Source organism: Salmo trutta, chromosome 40, assembly GCF_901001165.1.
Source record: "Salmo trutta chromosome 40, fSalTru1.1, whole genome shotgun sequence".
Lineage (NCBI taxonomy): Eukaryota > Metazoa > Chordata > Actinopteri > Salmoniformes > Salmonidae > Salmo > Salmo trutta.
The window spans coordinates 1,745,284-1,770,126 of record NC_042996.1 but is presented as its reverse complement, the minus strand read 5'-3'; the positions used below and the strand labels follow the sequence as shown (position 1 = coordinate 1,770,126).

Here is a 24,843-nt window from a genome sequence, read left to right as displayed (position 1 = left end):
TATACTACAACCTGGTGCTATTCTGGAAGGTGCAGTGGTTTATACTACAACCTGGTGCTATTCTGGAAGGTGCAGTGGTTTATACTACAACCTGGTGCTATTCTGGAAGGTGCAGTGGTTTATACTACAACCTGGTGCTATTCTGGAAGGTGCAGTGGTTTATACTACAACCTGGTGCTATTCTGGAAGGTGCAGTGGTTTATACTACAACCTGGTGCTATTCTGGAAGGTGCAGTGGTTTATACTACAACCTGGTGCTATTCTGGAAGGTGCAGTGGTTTATACTACAACCTGGTGCTATTCTGGAAGGTGCAGTGGTTTATACTACAACCTGGTGCTATTCTGGAAGGTGCAGTGGTTTAGACTACAACCTGGTGCTATTCTGGAAGGTGCAGTGGTTTATACTACAACCTGGTGCTATTCTGGAAGGTGCAGTGGTTTATACTACAACCTGGTGCTATTCTGGAAGGTGCAGTGGTTTATACTACAACCTGGTGCTATTCTGGAAGGTGCAGTGGTTTATACTACAAACCTGGTGCTATTCTGGAAGGTGCAGTGGTTTATACTACAACCTGGTGCTATTCTGGAAGGTGCAGGTGGTTTATACTACAACCTGGTGCTATTCTGGAAGGTGCAGTGGTTTATACTACAACCTGGTGCTATTCTGGAAGGTGCAAGTGGTTATACTACAACCTGGTGCTATTCTGGAAGGTGCAGTGGTTTATACTACAACCTGGTGCTATTCTGGAAGGTGCAGTGGTTTATACTACAACCTGGTGCTATTCTGGAAGGTGCAGTGGTTGATACTACAACCTGGTGCTATTCTGGAAGGTGCAGTGGTTGATACTACAACCTGGTGCTATTCTGGAAGGTGCAGTGGTTGATACTACAACCTGGTGATATTCTGGAAGGTGCAGTGGTTGATACTACAACCTGGTGCTATTCTGGAAGGTGCAGTGGTTGATACTACAACCTGGTGCTATTCTGGAAGGTGCAGTGGTTGATACTACAACCTGGTGCTATTCTGGAAGGTGCAGTGGTTGATACTACAACCTGGTGCTATTCTGGAAGGTGCAGTGGTTGATACTACAACCTGGTGCTATTCTGGAAGGTGCAGTGGTTGATACTAAAACCTGTTGCTATTCTGGAAGGTACAGTGGTTTATACTACAACCTGGTGCTATTCTGGAAGGTACAGTGGTTTATACTACAACCTGGTGCTATTCTGGAAGGTGCAGTGGTTTATACTACAACCTGGTGCTATTCTGGAAGGTGCAGTGGTTTATACTACAACCTGGTGCTATTCTGGAAGGTGCAGTGGTTTATACTACAACCTGGTGCTATTCTGGAAGGTGCAGTGGTTTATACTACAACCTGGTGCTATTCTGGAAGGTGCAGTGGTTTAGACTACAACCTGGTGCTATTCTGGAAGGTGCAGTGGTTTAGACTACAACCTGGTGCTATTCTGGAAGGTGCAGTGGTTTAGACTACAACCTGGTGCTATTCTGGAAGGTGCAGTGGTTTATACTACAACCTGGTGCTATTCTGGAAGGTGCAGTGGTTTATACTACAACCTGGTGCTATTCTGGAAGGTGCAGTGGTTTATACTACAACCTGGTGCTATTCTGGAAGGTGCAGTGGTTTATACTACAACCTGGTGCTATTCTGGAAGGTGCAGTGGTTTATACTACAACCTGGTGCTATTCTGGAAGGTGCAGTGGTTTATACTACAACCTGGTGCTATTCTGGAAGGTGCAGTGGTTTATACTACAACCTGGTGCTATTCTGGAAGGTGCAGTGGTTTATACTACAACCTGGTGCTAGTATTCTGGAAGGTGCAGTGGTTTATACTACAACCTGGTGCTATTCTGGAAGGTGCAGTGGTTTATACTACAACCTGGTGCTATTCTGGAAGGTGCAGTGGTTTATACTACAACCTGGTGCTATTCTGGAAGGTGCAGTGGTTTATACTACAACCTGGTGCTATTCTGGAAGGTGCAGTGGTTGATACTACAACCTGGTGCTATTCTGGAAGGTGCAGTGGTTGATACTACAACCTGGTGCTATTCTGGAAGGTGCAGTGGTTGATACTACAACCTGGTGCTATTCTGGAAGGTGCAGTGGTTGATACTACAACCTGGTGCTATTCTGGAAGGTGCAGTGGTTGATACTACAACCTGGTGCTATTCTGGAAGGTGCAGTGGTTGATACTACAACCTGGTGCTATTATGGAAGGTGCAGTGGTTGATACTACAACCTGGTGCTATTCTGGAAGGTGCAGTGGTTGATACTACAACCTGGTGCTATTCTGGAAGGTGCAGTGGTTGATACTACAAACCTGGTGCTATTCTGGAAGGTGCGTGGTTGAATACTACAACCTGGTGCTATTCTGGAAGGTGCAGTGGTTGATACTACAACCTGGTGCTATTCTGGAAGGTGCAGTGTTGATACTACAACCTGGTGCTATTCTGGAAGGTGCAGTGGTGATACTACAAACCTGGTGCTATTCTGGAAGGTGCAGGTGGTTGATACTACAACCTGGTGCTATTCTGGAAGGTGCAGTGGGTTGATACTACAACCTGGTGCTATTCTGGAAGGTGCAGTGGTTGACTACAACCTGGTGCTATTCTGGAAGGTGCAGTGGGTTGATCTACAACCTGGTGCTATTCTGGAAGGTGCAGTGGTTGATACTACAACCTGGTGCTATTCTGGAAGGTGCAGTGGGTGATACTACAACCTGGTGCTATTCTGGAAGGTGCAGTGGTTGATACTACCACCTGGTGCTATTCTGGAAGGTGCAGTGGTTGATACTACAACCTGGTGCTATTCTGGAAGGTGCAGTGGTTGATACTACAACCTGGTGCTATTCTGGAAGGTGCAGTGGTTGATACTACAACCTGGTGCTATTCTGGAAGGTGCAGTGGTTGCTACTACAACCTGGTGCTATTCTGGAAGGTGCAGTGTTTGCTACTACAACCTGGTGCTATTCTGGAAGGTGCAGTGGTTGATACTACAACCTGGTGCTATTCTGGAAGGTGCAGTGGTTGATACTACAACCTGGTGCTATTCTGGAAGGTGCAGTGGTTGATACTACAACCTGGTGCTATTCTGGAAGGTGCAGTGGTTGATACTACAACCTGGTGCTATTCTGGAAGGTGCAGTGGTTGATACTACAACCTGGTGCTATTCTGGAAGGTGCAGTGGTTGATACTACAACCTGGTGCTATTCTGGAAGGTTGCAGTGGTTTATACTACAACCTGGTGCTATTCTGGAAGGTGCAGTGGTTTATACTACAACCTGGTGCTATTCTGGAAGGTGCAGTGGTTATACTACAACCTGGTGCTATTCTGGAAGGTGCAGTGGTTTATACTACAACCTGGTGCTATTCTGGAAGGTGCAGTGGTTTATACTACAACCTGGTGCTATTCTGGAAGGTGCAGTGGTTTATACTACAACCTGGTGCTATTCTGGAAGGTGCAGTGGTTGATACTACAACCTGGTGCTATTCTGGAAGGTTGCAGTGGTTGATACTACAACCTGGTGCTATTCTGGAAGGTGCAGTGGTTGATACTACAACCTGGTGCTATCTGGAAGGTGCAGTGGTTGATACTACAACCTGGTGCTATTCTGGAAGGTGCAGTGGTTGATACTACAACCTGGTGCTATTCTGGAAGGTGCAGTGGTTGATACTACAACCTGGTGCTATTCTGGAAGGTGCAGTGGTTGATACTACACCTGGTGCTATTCTGGAAGGTGCAGTGGTTATACTACAACCTGGTGCTTATTCTGGAAGGTGGCAGTGGTTGATACTACAACCTGGTGCTATTCTGGAAGGTGGCTAGTGGTGATACTACAACCTGGTGCTATTCTGGAAGGTGCAGTGGTTGATACTACAACCTGGTGCTATTCTGGAAGGTGCAGTGGTTGATACTACAACCTGGTGCTATTCTGGAAGGTGGCAGTGGTTGATACTACAACCTGGTGCTATTCTGGAAGGTGCAGTGGTTGCTACTACAACCTGGTGCTATTCTGGAAGGTGCAGTGTTTGCTACTACAACCTGGTGCTATTCTGGAAGGTGCAGTGGTTGATACTACCACCTGGTGCTATTCTGGAAGGTGCAGTGGTTGATACTCACAACCTGGTGCTATTCTGGAAGGTGCAGTGGTTGATACTACAAACCTGGTGCTATTCTGGAAGGTGCAGTGGTTGATACTACAACCTGGTGCTATTCTGGAAGGTGCAGTGGTTGATACTACAACCTGGTGCTTATTCTGGAAGGTGCAGTGGTTGATACTACAACCTGGTGCTATTCTGGAAGGGTGCAGTGGTGATACTACAACCTGGTGCTATTCTGGAAGGTGCAGTGGTTGATACTACAACCTGGTGCTATTCTGGAAGGTGCAGTGGTTGATACTACAACCTGGTGCTATTCTGGAAGGTGCAGTGGTTGATACTACAACCTGGTGCTATTCTGGAAGGTGCAGTGGTTGATACTACAAACCTGGTGCTATTCTGGAAGGGGGCAGTGGTTGATACTACAACCTGGTGCTATTCTGGAAGGTGCAGTGGTTGATACTACAACCTGGTGCTATTCTGGAAGGTGCAGTGGTTGATACTACAACCTGGTGCTATTCTGGAAGGTGCAGTGGTTGATACTACAACCTGGTGCTATTCTGGAAGGTGCAGTGGTTGATACTACAACCTGGTGCTATTCTGGAAGGTGCAGTGGTTGATACTACAACCTGGTGCTATTCTGGAAGGTGCAGTGGTTGATACTACAACCTGGTGCTATTCTGGAAGGTGCAGTGGTTGATACTACAACCTGGTGCTATTCTGGAAGGTGCAGTGGTTGATACTACAACCTGGTGCTATTCTGGAAGGTGCAGTGGTTGATACTACAACCTGGTGCTATTCTGGAAGGTGCAGTGGTTGATACTACAACCTGGTGCTATTCTGGAAGGTGCAGTGGTTGATACTACAACCTGGTGCTATTCTGGAAGGTGCAGTGGTTGATACTACAACCTGGTGCTATTCTGGAAGGTGCAGTGGTTGATACTACAACCTGGTGCTATTCTGGAAGGTGCAGTGGTTGATACTACAACCTGGTGCTATTCTGGAAGGTGCAGTGGTTGATACTACAACCTGGTGCTATTCTGGAAGGTGCAGTGGTTGATACTACAACCTGGTGCTATTCTGGAAGGTGCAGTGGTTGATACTACAACCTGGTGCTATTCTGGAAGGTGCAGTGGTTGATACTACAACCTGGTGCTATTCTGGAAGGTGCAGTGGTTTATACTACAACCTGGTGCTATTCTGGAAGGTGCAGTGGTTGATACTACAACCTGGTGCTATTCTGGAAGGTGCAGTGGTTGATACTACAACCTGGTGCTATTCTGGAAGGTGCAGTGGTTTATACTACAACCTGGTGCTATTCTGGAAGGTGCAGTGGTTGATACTACAACCTGGTGCTATTCTGGAAGGTGCAGTGGTTGATACTACAACCTGGTGCTATTCTGGAAGGGTGCAGTGGTTGATACTACAACCTGGTGCTATTCTGGAAGGTGCAGTGGTTTATACTACAACCTGGTGCTATTCTGGAAGGTGCAGTGGTTTATACTACAACCTGGTGCTATTCTGGAAGGTGCAGGGTTTATACTACAACCTGGTGCTATTCTGGAAGGTGCAGTGGTTTATACTACAACCTGGTGCTATTCTGGAAGGTGCAGTGGTTTATACTACAACCTGGTGCTATTCTGGAAGGTGCAGTGGTTATACTACAACCTGGTGGCTATTCTGGAAGGTGCAGTGGTTTATACTACAACCTGGTGCTATTCTGGAAAGGTGCAGTGGTTTATACTACAACCTGGTGCTATTCTGGAAGGTGCAGTGGTTTAGACTACAACCTGGTGCTATTCTGGAAGGGTGCAGTGGTTTATACTACAACCTGGTGCTATTCTGAAGGTGCAGTGGTTTATACTACAACCTGGTGCTATTCTGGAAGGTGCAGTGGTTTATACTACAACCTGGTGCTATTCTGGAAGGTGCAGTGGTTTATACTACTACAACCTGGTGCTATTCTGGAAGGTGCAGTGGTTGATACTACAACCTGTGCTATTCTGGAAGGTGCAGTGGGTGATAACTACAACCTGGTGCTATTCTGGAAGGTGCAGTGGTTGATACTACAACCTGGTGCTATTCTGGAAGGTGCAGTGGGTTGATACTACAACCTGGTGCTATTCTGGAAGGTGCAGTGGTTGATACTACAACCTGGTGCTATTCTGGAAGGTGCAGTGGTTGATACTACAACACCTGGTGCTATTCTGGAAGGTGCAGTGGTTTATACTACAACCTGGTGCTATTCTGGAAGGTGCAGTGGTTGATACTACAACCTGGTGCTATTCTGGAAGGTGCAGTGGTTGATACTACAACCTGGTGCTATTCTGGAAGGTGCAGTGGTTTATACTACAACCTGGTGCTATTCTGGAAGGTGCAGTGGTTTATACTACAACCTGGTGCTATTCTGGAAGGTGCAGTGGTTTATACTACAACCTGGTGCTATTCTGGAAGGTGCAGTGGTTTATACTACAACCTGGTGCTATTCTGGAAGGTGCAGTGGTTGATACTACAACCTGGTGCTATTCTGGAAGGTGCAGTGGTTGATACTACAACCTGGTGCTATTCTGGAAGGTGCAGTGGTTGATACTACAACCTGGTGCTATTCTGGAAGGTGCAGTGGTTGATACTACAACCTGGTGCTATTCTGGAAGGTGCAGTGGTTGATACTACAACCTGGTGCTATTCTGGAAGGTGCAGTGGTTGATACTACAACCTGGTGATATTCTGGAAGGTGCAGTGGTTGATACTACAACCTGGTGCTATTCTGGAAGGTGCAGTGGTTGATACTACAACCTGGTGCTATTCTGGAAGGTGCAGTGGTTGATACTACAACCTGGTGCTATTCTGGAAGGTGCAGTGGTTGATACTACAACCTGGTGCTATTCTGGAAGGTGCAGTGGTTGATACTACAACCTGGTGCTATTCTGGAAGGTGCAGTGGTTGATACTACAACCTGGTGCTATTCTGGAAGGTGCAGTGGTTGATACTACAACCTGGTGCTATTCTGGAAGGTGCAGTGGTTGATACTACAACCTGGTGCTATCTGGAAGGTGCAGTGGTTGATACTACAACCTGGTGCTATTCTGGAAGGTGCAGTGGTTGATACTACAACCTGGTGCTATTCTGGAAGGTGCAGTGGTTTGCTACTACAACCTGGTGCTATTCTGGAAGGTGCAGTGGTTTATACTACAACCTGGTGCTATTCTGGAAGGTGCAGTGGTTTATACTACAACCTGGTGCTATTCTGGAAGGTGCAGTGGTTTTATACTACAAACCTGGTGCTATTCTGGAAGGTGCAGTGGTTTATACTACAACCTGGTGCTATTCTGGAAGGTGCAGTGGTTTATACTACAACCTGGTGCATTCTGGAAGGTGCAGTGGTTTATACTACAACCTGGTGCTAAGGTGCAGTGGTTTATACTACAACCTGGTGCTATTCGGGAAGGTGCAGTGGTTATACTACAACCTGGTGCTATTCTGGAAGGTGCAGTGGTTTATACTACAACCTGGTGCTATTCTGGAAGGTGCAGTGGTTTATACTACAACCTGGTGCTATTCTGGAAGGGCAGTGGTTTATACTACAACCTGGTGCTATTCTGGAAGGTGCAGTGGTTTATACTACAACCTGGTGCTATTCTGGAAGGTGCAGTGGTTTATACTACAACCTGGTGCTATTCTGGAAGGTGCAGTGGTTTATACTACAACCTGGTGCTATTCTGGAAGGTGCAGTGGTTATACTACAACCTGGTGCTATTCTGGAAGGTGCAGTGGTTTATACTACAACCTGGTGCTATTCTGGAAGGTGCAGTGGTTTATACTACAACCTGGTGCTATTCTGGAAGGTGCAGTGGTTTATACTACAACCTGGTGCTATTCTGGAAGGTGCAGTGGTTTATACTACAACCTGGTGCTATTCTGGAAGGTGCAGTGGTTTATACTACAACCTGGTGCTATTCTGGAAGGTGCAGTGGTTTATACTACAACCTGGTGCTATTCTGGAAGGTGCAGTGGTTTATACTACAACCTGGTGCTATTCTGGAAGGTGCAGTGGTTGATACTACAACCTGGTGCTATTCTGGAAGGTGCAGTGGTTGATACTACAACCTGGTGCTATTCTGGAAGGTGCAGTGGTTGATACTACAACCTGGTGCTATTCTGGAAGGTGCAGTGGTTGATACTACAACCTGGTGCTATTCTGGAAGGTGCAGTGGTTGATACTACAACCTGGTGCTATTCTGGAAGGTGCAGTGGTTGATACTACAACCTGGTGCTATTCTGGAAGGTGCAGTGGTTTACACTACAACCTGGTGCTATTCTGGAAGGTGCAGTGGTTTATACTACAACCTGGTGCTATTCTGGAAGGTGCAGTGGTTTATACTACAACCTGGTGCTATTCTGGAAGGTGCAGTGGTTTATACTACAACCTGGTGCTATTCTGGAAGGTGCAGTGGTTTATACTACAACCTGGTGCTATTCTGGAAGGTGCAGTGGTTGATACTACAACCTGGTGCTATTCTGGAAGGTGCAGTGGTTGATACTACAACCTGGTGCTATTCTGGAAGGTGCAGTGGTTGATACTACAACCTGGTGCTATTCTGGAAGGTGCAGTGGTTGATACTACAACCTGGTGCTATTCTGGAAGGTGCAGTGGTTGATACTACAACCTGGTGCTATTCTGGAAGGTGCAGTGGTTGATACTACAACCTGGTGCTATTCTGGAAGGTGCAGTGGTTTATACTACAACCTGGTGCTATTCTGGAAGGTGCAATGGTGATACTACAACCTGGTGCTATTCTGGAAGGTGCAGTGGTTGATACTACAACCTGGTGCTATTCTGGAAGGTGCAGTGGTTTATACTACAACCTGGTGCTATTATGGAAGGTGCAGTGGTTTATACTACAACCTGGTGCTATTCTGGAAGGTGCAGTGGTTTATACTACAACCTGGTGCTATTCTGGAAGGTGCAGTGGTTTATACTACAACCTGGTGCTATTCTGGAAGGTGCAGTGGTTGATTACTACAACCTGGTGCTATTCTGGCAGGTGCAGTGGTTGATACTACAACCTGGTGCTATTCTGGAAGGTGCAGTGGTTGATACTACAACCTGGTGCTATTCTGGAAGGTGCAGTGGTTGATACTACAACCTGGTGCTATTCTGGAAGGTGCAGTGGTTGATACTACAACCTGGTGCTATTCTGGAAGGTGCAGTGGTGATACTACAACCTGGTGCTATTCTGGAAGGTGCAGTGGTTGATACTACAACCTGGTGCTATTCTGGAAGGTGCAGTGGTTGATACTACAACCTGGTGCTATTCTGGAAGGTGCAGTGGTTGATACTACAACCTGGTGCTATTCTGAAGGTGCAGTGGTTGATACTACAACCTGGTGCTATTCTGGAAGGTGCAGTGGTTTATACTACAACCTGGTGCTATTCTGGAAGGTGCAGTGGTTGATACTACAACCTGGTGCTATTCTGGAAGGTGCAGTGGTTGATACTACAACCTGGTGCTATTCTGGAAGGTGCAGTGGTTGATACTACAACCTGGTGCTATTCTGGAAGGTGCAGTGGTGATACTACAACCTGGTGCTATTCTGGAAGGTGCAGTGGTTGATACTACAACCTGGTGCTATTCTGGAAGGTGCAGTGGTTGATACTACAACCTGGTGCTATTCTGGAAGGTGCAGTGGTTGATACTACAACCTGGTGCTATTCTGGAAGGTGCAGTGGTTGATACTACAACCTGGTGCTATTCTGGAAGGTGCAGTGGTTGATACTACAACCTGGTGCTATTCTGGAAGGTGCAGTGGTTTATACTACAACCTGGTGCTATTCTGGAAGGTGCAGTGGTTTATACTACAACCTGGTGCTATTCTGGAAGGTGCAGTGGTTTATACTACAACCTGGTGCTATTCTGGAAGGTGCAGTGGTTTATACTACAACCTGGTGCTATTCTGGAAGGTGCAGTGGTTTATACTACAACCTGGTGCTATTCTGGAAGGTGCAGTGGTTGATACTACAACCTGGTGCTATTCTGGAAGGTGCAGTGGTTTATACTACAACCTGGTGCTATTCTGGAAGGTGCAGTGGTTTATACTACAACCTGGTGCTATTCTGGAAGGTGCAGTGGTTTATACTACAACCTGGTGCTATTCTGGAAGGTGCAGTGGTTTATACTACAACCTGGTGCTATTCTGGAAGGTGCAGTGGTTTATACTACAACCTGGTGCTATTCTGGAAGGTGCAGTGGTTTATACTACAACCTGGTGCTATTCTGGAAGGTGCAGTGGTTTATACTACAACCTGGTGCTATTCTGGAAGGTGCAGTGGTTTATACTACAACCTGGTGCTATTCTGGAAGGTGCAGTGGTTTATACTACAACCTGGTGCTATTCTGGAAGGTGCAGTGGTTTATACTACAACCTGGTGCTATTCTGGAAGGTGCAGTGGTTTATACTACAACCTGGTGCTATTCTGGAAGGTGCAGTGGTTTATACTACAACCTGGTGCTATTCTGGAAGGTGCAGTGGTTTATACTACAACCTGGTGCTATTCTGGAAGGTGCAGTGGTTGATACTACAACCTGGTGCTATTCTGGAAGGTGCAGTGGTTTATACTACAACCTGGTGCTATTCTGGAAGGTGCAGTGGTTTATACTACAACCTGGTGCTATTCTGGAAGGTGCAGTGGTTGATACTACAACCTGGTGCTATTCTGGAAGGTGCAGTGGTTGATACTACAACCTGGTGCTATTCTGGAAGGTGCAGTGGTTGATACTACAACCTGGTGCTATTCTGGAAGGTGCAGTGGTTGATACTACAACCTGGTGCTATTCTGGAAGGTGCAGTGGTTGATACTACAACCTGGTGCTATTCTGGAAGGTGCAGTGGTTTATACTACAACCTGGTGCTATTCTGGAAGGTGCAGTGGTTTATACTACAACCTGGTGCTATTCTGGAAGGTGCAGTGGTTTATACTACAACCTGGTGCTATTCTGGAAGGTGCAGTGGTTTATACTACAACCTGGTGCTATTCTGGAAGGTGCAGTGGTTTATACTACAACCTGGTGCTATTCTGGAAGGTACAGTGGTTTATACTACAACCTGGTGCTATTCTGGAAGGTACAGTGGTTTATACTACAACCTGGTGCTATTCTGGAAGGTAACAGTGGTTTATACTACAACCTGGTGCTATTCTGGAAGGTACAGTGGTTTAGACTACAACCTGGTGCTATTCTGGAAGGTACAGTGGTTTATACTACAACCTGGTGCTATTCTGGAAGGTGCAGTGGTTTATACTACAACCTGGTGCTATTCTGGAAGGTGCAGTGGTTTATACTACAACCTGGTGCTATTCTGGAAGGTGCAGTGGTTTATACTACAACCTGGTGCTATTCTGGAAGGTACAGTGGTTTATACTACAACCTGGTGCTATTCTGGAAGGTGCAGTGGTTTATACTACAACCTGGTGCTATTCTGGAAGGTACAGTGGTTTATACTACAACCTGGTGCTATTCTGGAAGATACAGTGGGATACGAGGGCTCTGTGTGAAGGTATCCATAGCAACCGTTTCCAAAATTCAATAGTGCGTGATATTTCACATAGCTAATGTAATTTCCGTTTTATGAGCTATTTCCATTATTGTCTTCCTTTCGGTGCGGTTACCAATTATGGCAGCCTCCCTGAGCCGGGTCGTGTTCATTAGTCATAAAACGGAAGACAGCGGGTCATTTGTAGCTGAGTTGAGAGAGCATGATGCTTATAACACAAGGGTAGTGGGATGGATTCTCGGTACTGCCCATATGTATAATGTCAGCATGCATGACTAAGTTGCTTCGGATAAAAGCGTCTGCCAAATGGCATTTATTATTGACGGACTGAAACAGGGAGGGACTGTTGAAACATTTTACATCGCTTGCCCTGATGAACATGGCCCAGGTGTAGCTGTAATCTCCCTCTCTGGATTCATTGGCTCTTACCCAGGCTGGTAGACACCTCATCCAATGAGATACTGATGGTGTCAGAGGTTGGATAGTCCGGATACAGGGCCAGGAACTTCTGGCACAGCAGGCCCAGGCTCTTCTGCTTCCTGCTGGGCTTCCTTTCCCCCTCTTCCTCCTCCTCGTCCACCACATCAAACTGATCAGAGAGACAAAGCATTGTCAAGAAAGTAATTGAGTCTAGAATTGTAAGAATTTACTACAGCATGATACTTTTAAGATTTCAGCATCTATAAATCCATTAGTTGGAAGATGATAATAAAATCCAACAGTATGATGACAATGTCACTGTATATTCAAGATAACATATCCTACCAGCAGTTTCTGGCATAACCTTTGCTAATCTCAATCCATACAAATTACCCATAACACAATACTAAATGCTTGCCCATCACCATCAATTCAGTATAGGAGGTCAGTGACAGTGTCCCAAATGGCATCCTATTCCCTATACAGGTGACTAGTGTTGACCAGAGCCCTGTAGGCCATGGTTAAAAGTGGTGCACTATAAAGGGAACAGGGTGCCATTTGGGGTGCAGTCGGTGAGTGGTCAAAGGGTACCTGGCACGGGCCATCCACCTCCTCCACTGCTCTCTCATTCTCAATGGGCCTAAACAGCACCTTCTTCATCTCTCTGTCGCGGATGTCAGGGCTGGCAGCACTGATGAGCATCCTGAGGTTGGCAGTGGGGGTCCAGGGGTCCGCATGGGGAGGTGCCCCCCGCTCAGAAGGCTTAACAGGGGTGCTATGGAGGTGTTCCGGGGTGGGAGGCTTACTGCCATACAGCAGCATGGTGGCAGTGGTGTCCATCTTGTGAGGGGTGGTTCTTCTTCGCTCTACACATCTGTTCTCCTGTGAAGGAGCACAATGTTATGAACTTTGATGAAGTGGGGTGGAGTGATATGAAATGTGGTGCATTTGTAGGCAGATCTACTTAATTTAAATAACGTTTTTACTATCTACAGTTTTTACTTTTTTATTACCGTTTATAACACACACACACACGCATATTCCCGCCCCCTTGCTCGACATTTTCATTCAACTTTTTCCACCCTGGACGCTTTATCTGGACATGGTTCTACAGGACCTCCACCAGCCGAAGCTAAGTAGTAACATTAACATGATGCCTTCTAATTGCAGTCACTGTACTCATAATATACAGGACAACAATCGCCTTATGGTGAGGATAGTCGTGCTGCAAGCCCAGCTTCAGACGCAATCGTTGGGCAAGGGTAATTTAAGTGTTGGAAAGGATGAAAGTGTCTGTCACCAGTAAGTACAGATAGTAATAAATCCCCTCGCACAGTCCCCGCAGCCGAACAATTTTCTCATGGCTTCTGGAAGGAAATGCTGTAGGAATGCTCAACCGGTGTCGCTCATTCAGCAGACAGAAACTTTCAACCGGTTCTCCCCATTAAGCAACGAGTCGGAGTCCGAGTCTTCTCTGGTCTCTCCTCAACCCGTTACGGGGTCTGAGACGCTGAAGCCTTCCATCATTAGCTCTGACAGATTGAACACCCTAGTCAATGGCAACTCAATTGTCTGTAGTATTAGACTTCCAGCGATCATACACTGTTTACCAGGGGGCAGGGCTACCGACGTTAAGGCTAATCTGAAGACGGTGCTGGCTAAAGCTAAAACTGGCGAGTGTAGAGAGTATAGAGATATTGTTATCCAGGTCGGCACCAACGATGTTAGGATGAAACAGTCAGAGGTCACCAAGCGCAGCATAGCTTCAGCGTGTAAATCAGCTAGAAAGATGTGTCAGCATCGAGTAATTGTCTCTGGCCTCCTCCCAGTTAGGGGGAGTGATGAGCTCTACAGCAGAGAGTCTCTGGCCCCCTCCCAGTTAGGGGGAGTGATGAGCTCTACAGCAGAGAGTCTCTGGCCCCCTCCCAGTTAGGGGGAGTGATGAGCTCTACAGCAGAGAGTCTCTGGCCCCCTCCCAGTTAGGGGGAGTGATGAGCTCTACAGCAGAGAGTCTCTGGCCTCCTCCCAGTTAGGGGGAGTGATGAGCTCTACAGCAGAGAGTCTCTGGCCTCCTCCCAGTTAGGGGGAGTGATGAGCTCTACAGCAGAGAGTCTCTGGCCTCCTCCCAGTTAGGGGGAGGGATGAGCTCTACAGCAGAGTCTCTGGCCTCCTCCCAGTTAGGGGGAGTGATGAGCTCTACAGCAGAGAGTCTCTGGCCTCCTCCCAGTTAGGGGGAGTGATGAGCTCTACAGCAGAGTCTCTGGCCTCCTCCCAGTTAGGAGGAGGGATGAGCTCTACAGCAGAGAGTCTCTGGCCCCCTCCCAGTTAGGGGGAGTGATGAGCTCTACAGCAGAGAGTATCTGGCCCCCTCCCAGTTAGGGGGAGTGATGAGCTCTACAGCAGAGAGTCTCTGGCCTCCTCCCAGTTAGGGGGAGTGATGAGCTCTACAGCAGAGTCTCTGGCCTCCTCCCAGTTAGAGGGAGTGATGAGCTCTACAGCAGAGAGTCTCTGGCCCCCTCCCAGTTAGGGGGAGTGATGAGCTCTACAGCAGAGAGTCTCTGGCCTCCTCCCAGTTAGGGGGAGTGATGAGCTCTACAGCAGAGAGTCTCTGCCTCCTCCCAGTTAGGGGGAGGGATGAGCTCTACAGCAGAGAGTCTCTGGTCACCTCCCAGTTAGGGGGAGTGATGAGCTCTACAGCAGAGAGTCTCTGGCCTCCTCCCCGTTAGGGGGAGTGATGAGCTCTACAGCAGAGTCTCTGGCCTCCTCCCAGTTAGGGGGAGTGATGAGCTCTACAGCAGAGTCTCTGGCCTCCTCCCAGTTAGGGGGAGTGATGAGCTCTATAGCAGAGTCTCTGGCCTCCTCCCAGTTAGGGGGAGTGATGAGCTCTACAGCAGAGTCTCTGGCCTCCTCCCAGTTAGGGGGAGTGATGAGCTCTACAGCAGTCTCTGGCCTCCTCCCAGTTAGGGGGAGGGATGAGCTCTACAGCATTCTCACAACTCAATCGCTGGTTGAAAACTGTTTTCTTCCCCTCCCAAAAGATAGAATTTGTAGATAATTGGCCCTCTTTCTGGGACTCACCCACAAACAGGACCAAGCCTGGCCTGGTAAGGAGTGATGGACTCCATCCTAGCTGGAGGGGTGCTCTCATCTCATCTATGAACATAGACAGGGCTCTAACTCCTGTAGCTCCACAATGAAATGGGGTGCAGGCCAGGCAGCAGGCTGTTAGCCAGCCTGCCAGCTTAGTGGAGTCTGCCACTAGCACAGTCAGCGTAGTCAGCTCAGCTATGCCCACTGAGACTGTGTCTGTGCCTTGATCTAGGTTGGGCAAAACTAAACATGGCGTTGTTCGCCTTAGTAATCTCACTAGAATAAAGACCTCCTCCGTTCCTGTCATTATTGAAAGAGATTTTGATATCTCACATCTCAAAATAGGGCTACTTAATGTTAGATCCCTCACTTCCAAGGCAGTTACAGTCAATGAACTAATCACTGATCATAATCTTGATGTGATTGGCCTGACTGAAACATGGCTTAAGCCTGATGAATTTACTGTGTTAAATGAGGCCTCACCTCCTGGTTACACTAGTAACCATATCCCTGCGCATCCTGCAAAGGCGGAGGTGTTGCTAACATTTACGATAGCAAATTTCAATTCACAAAAAAAAATAATGACTGAGTTTTCATCCTTTGAGCTTCTAGTCATGAAATCTATGCAGCCTACTCAATCACTTTTTACAGCTACTGTTTATAGGCCTCCTGGGCCATATACAGCGTTCCTTACTGTTCCTATCGGACCTTGTAATCACGGCAGATGATATTCAAATTTTTGGTGCCTTTAATATTCGCATGGAAAAGTCCACAGACCCACTCCAAAAGGCTTTCGGAGCCATCATCAACTCAATTGGTTTTGTCCAACATGTCTCTGGACCTACTCACTGCCACAGTCATACTCTGAACCTAGTTTTGTCCCGTGGAATAAATATTGTGGATCTTAATGTTTTTCCTCATAATCTTGGACTATCGGACCACCATTTGATTCCGTTTGCAATCGTAACAAATAATCTGCTCAGACCCCAACCAAGGATCATCAAAAGCCCTGCTATAAATTCTCAGACAACTCAAAGATTCCTAGATGCCCTTCCAGACTCCCTCCACCTACCCAAGGACGTCAGAGTATAAAAATCGGTTAACCACTTAACTGAGGGTCTAAATGTAATCTTGCGTAATACCCTAGATGCAGTCGCACCCCTAAAAACAAAAAACATTTGTCATAAGAAACTAGCTCCCTGGTATACTGAAAATACCTGAGCCCTGAAGCAAGCTTCCAGAAAATTGGAATGGAAATGGTGCTACACCAAACTGGAAGTCTTCCGACTAGCTTGGAAAAACAGTACCGAGCAGTATCGAAGAGCCCTCACTGCTGCTCGTTCATCGCATCTTTCCAACTTAATTGAGGAGAAGAACAATCCAAAATGTATTTTTTTAATACTGTCGCAAAGCTAACTAAAAAGCAGCATTCCCCAAGAGAGGATGGCTTTCACTTCAGGAGTGATAATTTCATTAACTTCTTCGACAAAAAGATAATGATCATTAGAAAGCAAATTATGGACTCCTCTTTAAATCAGCGTATTTCTCCAAAGCTCAGTTGTCCTGAGTCTGCGCAACACTGCCAAGACATAGGATCAAGGGAGACACTCAAGTTTTTTGATACTATATCTCTTGACACATTGATGAAAATAGTCTGAGCCGCTAAACCTTCAAGCTGCATACTGGACCCTATTCCAACTAAACTACTGAAAGAGCTGCTTCCTGTGCTTGGCCCTCCTATGTTGAACATAATAAACGGCTCCCTATCCACTGGATGTGTACCAAACTCCCTAAAAGTGGCAGTAATAAAGCCTCTCTTGAAAAAGCCGAACCTTGACCCGGGAAAAAAAATCAAAAAAAAATCAGCTTATATCGAATCTCCCATTCCTCCGAAAAAATGTTTAAGAAGCTGTTGCGCAGCAACTCACTGCCTTCCTGAAGACAATGTATACGAAACGCTTCAGTCTGATTCATACCCCATCATAGCACTGAGACTGCACTCGTGAAGGTGGTAAATGACCTTTTAATGGCGTCAGACCAAGGCTCTGCATCTGTCCTCGTGCTCCTAGACCTTAGTGCTGCTTTTGATACCATCGATCACCATTCTTTTGGAGATTTGGAAACCCAAATTGGTCTACAAGGACATGTTCTGGCCTGGTTTAGATCTTATTTGTTGGAAAGATATCAGTTTGCCTATGTGGATAAGAGGTCGGCCGATTAATTAGGGCCGATTTCAAGTTTTCATAACAATCAGTATCGGCATTTTTCGGCACCGATTTTGGCCGATTACATTGCACTCCACGAGGAGACTGCGTGGCAGGCTGACTACCTGTTATGCGAGTGCAGCAAGGAGCCAAGGTAAGGTGCTAGCTAGCATTAAGCTTATCTTATAAAAAACAATCAATCAATCTTAACATAATCACTAGTTAACTACACATGGTTGACGCTATTACTAGTTTATCTAGCTTGTCCTGCGTTGCATATAATCGATGCGATGCCTGTTCATTTATCATTGAATCACAGCCTACTACGCCAAACGGGTGATTTAACAAGCGCATTCGCGAAAAAAGCACTGTTGTTGCACCAATGTGTACCTAACCATAAACATCAACGCCTTTCTTAAAATCAATACACAAGTATATATTTTTAAACCTGCATATTTAGTTAATATTGCCTGCTAACATGAATTTCTTTTAACTAGGGAAATCGTGTCACTTCTCTTGTGTTCTGTGCAACTGAGTCAGGGTAATGTTATATGCAGCAGTTTGGGCCGCCTGGCTCGTTGCGAACAGTGTGAAGACCATTTCTTCCTAACAAAGACAGCCAACTTCGCCAAACGGGGGATGATTTAACAAAAGCACATTGCGCGGATGTGACTAACCATAAACATCAATGCCTTTCTTAAAATCAATACACAGAAGTATATATTTTTAAACCTGCATATTTAGTTAAAATACATTCATGTTAGCAGGCAATATTAACAAGGGAAATTGTGTCAGTTCTCTTGCGTTCATTGCACGCAGTCAGGGTATATGCAACAGTTTGGTCCGCCTTGCTCGTTGCGAACTAATTTGCCAGAATTGTACATAATTATGACATAACATGTGCAATGTAACAGTAATATTTAGACTTATGGATGCCACCTGTTAGATAAAATACGGAACGGTTCCGTATTTCACTGAAAGAATAAACGTTTTGTTTTCGAAATGATAGTTTCCGTATTTGTCCATATTAATGACCTGTGTTATTATATTATAATTAAGTCTATGATTTGATAGAGCAGTCTGTCTGAGCGGTGGTAGTCTGTCTGAGCGGTGGTAGTCTGTCTGAGCGGTGGTAGGCAGCAGCACGGTCGTAAGCATTCATTCAAACAGCACTTTCCTGCGTTTGCCAGCAGCTCTTCTGTTAATGACTTCAAGCCTATCAACTCCCGAGATTAGGCTGGCAATACTAAAGTACCTATTAGAACATCCAATAGTCAAAGATATATGAAATACAAATGGTATAGAGAGAAATAGTCCTATAATAACTACAACCTAAAACTTCTTACCTGGGAATATTGAAGACTCATGTTAAAAGGAACCACCAGCTTTCATATGTTCCCATGTTCTGAGCAAGGAACTTAAACGTTAGCTTTCTTACATGGCACATATTGCACTTTTACTTTCTTCTCCAACACTTTGTTTTTGCATTATTTAAACTAAATTGAACATGTTTCATTATTTATTTGAGACTAAATTGATTTTATTGATGTATTATATTAAGTTAAAATAAAAGTGTTCATTGTTCATTCAGTATTGTTGCAATTGTCATTATTACAATATATAAATATATATATAAAATTGGCAGATTAATCGGTATCTGCTTTTTTGGTCCTCCAATAATCGGTATCGGCGTTGGAAAATCATAAATCGGTCAACCTCTAATGTGGATGGTTTGTCTTCTGACAAATCAACTGTAAATTTCGGTGTTCCTCAAGGTTCACTATATATTTTACCTCTTGGTGATGTCATTTGGAAAACATAATGTTAACGTTCACTGCTATGCGGACGACACACAGCTGTACATTTCGATGAAACATGGTGAAGCCCCAAAATTGCCCTCAGTGGAAGCCTGTGTTTCAGACATAAGGAAGTGGATGGTGGCAAATGTTTTACTTTTAAACTCGGACAAAACAGAGATGCTAGTTCTAGGTCCCAATTAACAAATAGATCTTATGTTGGATCTGACAATTAATCTTGATGGTTGTACAGTCATCTCAAATAAAACTGTGAAGGACCTCAGTGTTAACCTGGACCCTGATCTCTATTTTGACGAACATATCAAGAATATTTCAAGGACAGCTTTCTTCCATCTACGTAACATTGCAAAAATCAGAAACTTCCTGTCCAAAAACGATGCAGAAAAATGTATCCATGCTTTTGTCACTTCTAGATTAAGACTACTGCAATGCTCTACTTTCCAGCTACCTGGATAAAGCACTACATAAACTTCAGTTAGTGCTAAACATGGCTGCTAGAATCTTGACTAGAACCACATTTTTTTTATCATATTACTCCAGTGCTAGCCTCTCTACACTGGCTTCCTGTTAAGGCTCGGGCTGATTTCAAGGTTTTACTGCTAACCTACAAAGCATTACATGGGCTTGCTCCTACCTATCTTTCCGATGTGGTCCTGCCGTACATACCTACACGTACGCTACGGTCACAAGAAGCAGGCCTCCTTACTGTCCCTAGAATTTCTAAGCAAACAGCTGGAGGCAGGGCTTTCTCCTATAGAGCTTCATTTTTATGGAATGGTCTGCCTATCCATGTGAGAGACACAGACTCAGTCTCGACCTTTAAGTCTTTATTGAAGACTCATCTGTTCAGTAGGTCCTATTATTGAGTGTAGTCTGGCCCAGGGGTGTGAAGGTGAACGGAAAGGCTCTGGAGCGATGAACCGCCCTTGGTGTCTCTGCCTGGCCGGTTCCCCTCTCTCCACTGTGATTCTCTGCCTTTAACCCTATTACGGGGGCTGAGTCACTGGCTTATTGGTGCTCTTCCATGCCGTCCCTAGGAAGGGTGCGTCACTTGAGTCACTGACGTGATCTTCCTGTCCGGGTTGGCGCCCCCCTCGGGTTCGTGCCGTGGGGGAGAGCTTCGTGGGCTATACTCGGCCTTGTCTCAGGGTAGTAGGTTGAAGATATCCCTCTAGTGGTGTGGGGGCTGTGCCTTGGCAAAGTGGGTGGGGTTATATCCTGCCTGTTTGGCCCTGTCCGGGAGTATCGTCGGACAGGGCCACAGTGTCTCCCGACCCCTCCTGTCTCAGCCTCCAGTATTTCTGCTGCAATAGTTTGTGTCGGGGGGCTAGGGTCAGTCTGTTATATCTGGAGTTTTCATGTCTTATCTGGTGTCCTGTGTGAATTTAAGTATGCTCCCTCTAATTCTGTCTCTCTCTCTCTCTTCTCTCGGAGGACCTGAGCCCTAGGACCATGCCTCAGGACTACCTGGCCTGATGACTCCTTGCTGTCCCCAGTCCACCTGGCCATGCTGCTGCTCCAGTTTCAACTGTTCTGCCTGCGGCTATGGAACCCAGACCTGTTCACTGGACGTGCTACCTTGTCCCAGACCTGCTGTTTTGGACTCAGCTTACCGCACCTGCTGTCTCTAACTCTGAATGATTGGCTATGAAAAGCCAACTGACATTTACTCCTGAGGTGCTGACCTGTTGCACCCTCTACAACCACTGTGAATATTATTATCTGACCCTGCTGGTCATCTATGAACATCTTGGCCATGTTCTGTTATAATCTCCACCTGGCACAGCCAGCAGAGGACTGGCCATCCCTCAGAGCCTGGTTCATCTCTAGGTTTCTTCCTAGGTTCTGGCCTAGGGAGTTTTTCCTAGCCACCGTGCTTCTACATTTGCATTCCTTGCTGTTTGGGGTTTTAGGCTGGGTTTCTGTACAGCACTTTGTGACATCGGCTGATGTAAAAAAAAGGGCTTTATAAATCAATTTGATTGATGGATTTAGTTCATGTGAGAAAGAATTTTATTTCAATACACTCCAGGCAGGTCATATAACAGTGCTACAAATTCACGAAGGGAGGAATTGACTCTGAAGATTGTTTCTGAGTGTCTCTTCAATAAGGAATAATAAATAATAAGGAATTGAAGGGTTCATTTGACTTGGAATCAAAACATACCTTCTGATCATTTCTGCCTCCAACTTCCTCCATGTCTACTTTGCTCTTTTTTGGACTTGTGAGATCTCTCAAAGCTAGACATTCAACTTCCATCTGAAAAACAATTAGCCATATCATATTCATTTGTCTCTGAACTGTGCAGAAAGGTCATTATTTAGTTTCATACAGTCATATTTCAGTCACTACTTTGCTATAGCCAAATGCAGCAAATAGATCGATCTATTACAGGGCCAAAAGATACCAGTGGTCAGAAGATTTTGGCGCAAAGACCTTAGCCCACCTAACGTTAGCTGATGACTCTGGCTAGCTAACTACCTAGCTATCTACTATCGCATCTAACTCTGACACGTTCAATACTGAATATTGCTACTGTAAAAGTCCTGATGGCAACACAATAAATAGCTAAATTGTAGCTATAGTAAACAAAGGAAACACTTTGCAAAAAAAGGATGCAATCTTGGGAAGAATTTTCTTTGGGCAAATTGAGTATTAATACTGATCCATTCAACGTGACACTTAGCTAGCTAAAAGCTAACAGGTTGCAAGACAAAAAGTATATATACACTGTTAATCAATAAACAAAACATATTTGTCTATTTACTTAATACATAAATACCTAGCTACATGATTTACCTGCTGGCTGTCATCTAACTTACTGTAGTTAGGCTAGCTAACGTTAGTGATTATTATTTACTCACCTTCTTCAGCGTTTCCTACGTAACGTAAGAATATAAAGTTGTCAATACCAACGTACAGTATCTGCAATTGCACAGACTTATTGGTGGTACGTTGTTTAACTCAAATCAACATAATTTTCATTTCTTAAATAAGCGGGCTTTCTTCTAATATCCAGCTGTAAAGCTTCTCCTGTCCCGCTACTTGTGTTGGAATTGCATTACTGAACAGGAATAGCTGCAACCAAAAACACCCGCTAAAGCATTTTTTTCTGGCGCTCTCATGCGTTTCACTCAGTCGAGCCAATCAGCATCCTGATCTTGTGACGCGTACAATTGATTTATCCAATAGGCAAGGGGCAACAACCACGCCTCTAAAGATTTATTGGCGGGGCAGTCCGCGCGGTCTTCACTGGGAGTCGTGCTGTTCAGTTTGACTGCTGCTGTTCATGGTGTTTGAGTGGCATAGCCGCGCACTTAGAAACCCTATTAATAACCTTAATCATAGAGGAGTTGTTGTTGCATGTATCGACTACGGACACACTGCGGTTCCCTCTAATTAGCTTGCGTGGCTCAGGGAAACAGATGGGACAGAAGTGGGTGGCGCTCACTCTACCTGTGACACCGCGCGAAAAGTTGTAACGTGAGGAGCCCAATACCCAGGGTCCCGCCCTCAGGCTTTCCCTCTCCCTCGAGCGGGTTATCACATCATCCCCGCCCAATATTTCAAGACAGTTTACTTAGAAAAATGTAGGTTTACAAAAATAATATAGATTTCATATTCTTGATTTATTTGCAAAAAACTAAATGTTTTTCAGATAGGCATATTTAATATATTAGCAATTATTGAATTGTAAACGTAAACTGCAAAATTAGCAATGGAGAACAATTGGCTATTGATTGGTCCTGGTTGCCTATGCTATATCTCTGCTTTCAGAGAGATAGCACCTTCCCAAAGCACCTGAAACCCTGCCTCTTCAAAGAGTATTTTAAATAATCCCTCACATCACCCCCGCCCCCCCAAAAAACTTTCCTGAAGAAAAACTTGCTCTTGAACCCCCCCCCCCCCCCCCACTTGCTCTTGAACCCCCCCTTCTAGCTCTGGCTTTGCTTATAGCTACTTTACTGAGGGAAAGTGTACTTACTATGACTGTGATATGTGGTTGTCCCACCTAGCTATCTTAAGATGAATGCACTAACTGTAAGTCACTCTGGATAAGAGTGTCTGCTGAAGCACTAATATGTCAAATGTGCAGTGTTGCATTCTCTACATGAACAGGATGGATGGCAATATGCTTTCAACAACAATGTGGATTTGAAACCTGACTGTTGTTCTCTCTCTCTGTGAAGCTCTGTCACTGGATCCATTACAGTAGATAGCCCATTCTTAGTAGTCACAAGTGTGTCTGTCTGTCTCACCAAGGCAGTGTTGTGACATTGCCTTTTGTTTAAAAGAAAAACCGTAGGATTACTTTGTGTGAAGCCTCATATTCAATGTCCTCTGTGAAGTCATCATTACTTTCATCTTATTATATGAAGCTTACTTAGGGAGAGAGTTTGTTTACTGGCAACAAGAGTTATTGCCCACCTCTTTGGGTATAGATCATTCAGATGCTCATAAATGTTATCCATTAAATGTCACATCAGATTTCCCCTCTGCACCAATATTAGAAGCCACAAATTGATCTAGCATCTTTGATACATTCTAAAATAACATTCAGATTGAACTCCAAAGGCATTAACACGGTGGAATAGTGAGCAGTTGCACTTCCGGCTGCATCCAGCCTCCCAATCTAATTGCCTCAGAATGCCACCCTGACATTTCCTTAACAGGTCCCTGGGAATTGTGGAAAATCAATGTGTATTAGTCTGAGGAGCGTTAGCCAATATTTGCAGTCCTTTAAACGACTCAAAATGTCTTCCAACTGCTGACATTTTGGATGGGCTCCATTTAAAAAAATATAAACTTTACTGTAACGTTTCGTATCTGGACTGCTGTTACTATGCATCTCTGCTCGTCAGCTTTTTTACGTTATTCCGGTATAGGTGGGAAATATTCCTAATAAACCACAGCACAATGGGCATTGTGCTGCTATAATAGGATGCTACTATCCAGTTTGCATACCATTGGTATGGAAACCCAGTAGTAGCCTCCTATTACAGGAGCACCATGCCCATGATAGAAATGAAGTCCTGAGCATAGAGGAGAAGCCTGGCAGAATGGCAGAGTACCGTGGCAGGACCCCAGGACCCCAGGGGCCATGGGAATAGGGTGTCATTTGGGCTGCAAGGGTGCCATTTGGACTGCAGACTGTCATTTTCTCTGGGCACAGCACTAGGATTTAAATGGAATCAGAAAAGGTGATTTTATTTCCCTGCTAACTATCATTGTGGCAACGTTGGGGTGCCCAGCTAGACATTCATTCAGCTTGCAGCTTCATCTGCCCTGTATGATAGCACTATAGGTCTTATACAGGAGGGAGTTGCATTCAGACACTTCCTCCAACACACAAAGACAGGAATATGAATGTTGTAGCACCTCTGGCTTGGGCCCTGTTGGAATACTCCAGAAATAATCCTGTCTGCCTCCTACCTTCACAGATGTAAATTGGTGGTTGGATTGGTGAAAGTAATTGAGTGGTAACCTTGTACACCAATCCTATCACTTATAGATCTGTGCTTCCCTCTCAAGGAGACGAGGAATGGTGAATTTTTTATGTATTCCTGAGTGTTCTTAACTCTGGGTTGATGTTGACTGACATGACCAAGGCAACTTATCAAAGTCGTCAATCGGGACCATAATTAG

The 24,843-nt window shown here is 45.3% G+C and overlaps 1 protein-coding gene across 1 annotated transcript in view; it reads right to left on the bottom strand.

Annotated features, from left to right (window-relative positions):
* LOC115180341 (transcription factor E2F7) overlaps positions 1 to 22,287 on the bottom strand; it is a 47,802-nt gene extending 25,515 nt beyond the window's left edge. The window contains exons 1-4 of the mRNA XM_029742357.1: positions 22,062 to 22,287; positions 21,364 to 21,456; positions 12,677 to 12,967; positions 12,095 to 12,254 (exon numbers count right to left, since the gene is read on the bottom strand). Coding sequence (XP_029598217.1) covers positions 12,095 to 12,254; positions 12,677 to 12,967; positions 21,364 to 21,456 — 544 coding nt within the window. The 5' untranslated portion in view covers positions 22,062 to 22,287. The remainder of the gene's footprint in view (positions 1 to 12,094; positions 12,255 to 12,676; positions 12,968 to 21,363; positions 21,457 to 22,061) is intronic.
* Positions 22,288 to 24,843: the final 2,556 nt, after the last annotated feature.